This window comes from Sinocyclocheilus grahami, unplaced genomic scaffold, assembly GCF_001515645.1.
Source record: "Sinocyclocheilus grahami isolate Dianchi unplaced genomic scaffold, SAMN03320097.WGS_v1.1 scaffold10003.1, whole genome shotgun sequence".
In the NCBI taxonomy this organism is placed as follows: domain Eukaryota; kingdom Metazoa; phylum Chordata; class Actinopteri; order Cypriniformes; family Cyprinidae; genus Sinocyclocheilus; species Sinocyclocheilus grahami.
In genome coordinates this window covers 6,655-7,776 of record NW_015512980.1, presented here as the reverse complement: position 1 = coordinate 7,776, position 1,122 = coordinate 6,655, and the positions used below count along the sequence as shown (strand labels likewise).

The 1,122-nt window shown below is 44.7% G+C and overlaps 1 protein-coding gene across 1 annotated transcript; it reads left to right on the top strand.

Annotated features, from left to right (window-relative positions):
• Positions 1–6: 6 nt before the first annotated feature.
• On the top strand, positions 7–1,075 carry LOC107578385 (uncharacterized protein KIAA1109-like). The gene is made up of 4 exons (XM_016264347.1): positions 7–38; positions 118–316; positions 472–675; positions 783–1,075. Exons 2-4 carry the CDS (start codon positions 148–150, stop codon positions 1,004–1,006), a joined length of 597 nt encoding a protein of 198 aa, XP_016119833.1. The 5' UTR covers positions 7–38; positions 118–147; the 3' UTR covers positions 1,007–1,075.
• The last annotated feature ends 47 nt before the right edge of the window (positions 1,076–1,122 follow it).

The following is a 1,122-nucleotide window of genomic DNA, read 5'->3' as shown; positions in this document are numbered from 1 at the left end:
CCTTCCCTGTGGATGTGGTAGTTTATGTCAGGGTGCAGGTATACCCGCGTTCTTTCAAGCAATACTCAGTAGTAACCATCTTAGAGTGATTGGTTAATTTCATTGTTTGTTTCTCAGCCATCTCAAATCCGGTTCAGCTGTCTGCCCATGTCTCGAGTAGAGTGCATGCTGAAACTTCCCTCTCTGGACCTGGTTTTCTCATCCAATAGGGGTGAGCTTGAGCCCACCGCCACCACCTATCCATCTGAGGGCCCTCACACACCTTCCTCCACACCTCCATCGGTACACAATGCCAACAGAGTGCCTGGAAGCAAAGGTATGTATGTACTGTACTGAAAATCTCTCTTATGTAATTTTGAAATAAACTACCATTCAAAATTTTGGGGTCAGTAAGTAGTGTTTCTTTTAGTTCGTATTAGTTTGAGGTTGAATTGGCTAATGGTAAGCACTGAAACTCCTTCCATCCCTCAGGGCCATCCACAGGATTAGGCAGTCCTCTAGGCCGGAGTCGCCACCACAGCAGCCAATCAGATCTAACAGCGCCACCCATAAACTCATCAGGTCTGAGTTTCACTGCCTGTATGTCAGATTTTTCACTGTATGTGTTTCATCCTTATGGAGCCGGCAAACAGAAGTCTGCAGTTACTGGCCTCCCACCTGGACCAGGACCGCTGGGTAAGCGCTATTGCATAGCCAACACTCATAGACAGTTTATATGTAACATCAACTTACATACTGTAAAGAACATTGTAAGACTCTGGAGATGACTTTGGTTTGTTTAGGAGCAGTGGACGAGGAGGCTTCTTCAGTGACGGGCAGGAAAGACTCTCTCTCCATCAACTTGGAGTTTGTAAAAGTCAGTCTTTCCCGGATGAGACGGGCAGGAAGTCCAGCATTTATTGATACTTCAGTTGCCAGCAAGGGCGGGAAGATGGATACAACTCTTATCAACATCTCAGGTGAGGAATTCAAAATAAAGTACTGGGGTGTCCTTGAGGATGTCTGATGTATCACCTTACTAAGGCTTTTTCCATATGTTTCATACTTTAGCATTGTGCTTGAATGCTAAAGTGTTACACTACCATTCAAATATTTGGGGTCGGTAAAATGATTTTTTTTTTT

Excerpts from the sequence above, each read along its gene's own strand:
- LOC107578385 (XM_016264347.1), top strand. The coding sequence starts at position 148 with ATGTCTCGAGTAGAGTGCATGCTGAAACTTCCCTCTCTGGACCTGGTT. Across the intron at positions 317-471 it reads CAGAGTGCCTGGAAGCAAAG|GGCCATCCACAGGATTAGGC; the intron begins GTATGTATGTAC and ends TCCATCCCTCAG. Across the intron at positions 676-782 it reads ACCTGGACCAGGACCGCTGG|GAGCAGTGGACGAGGAGGCT; the intron begins GTAAGCGCTATT and ends TGGTTTGTTTAG.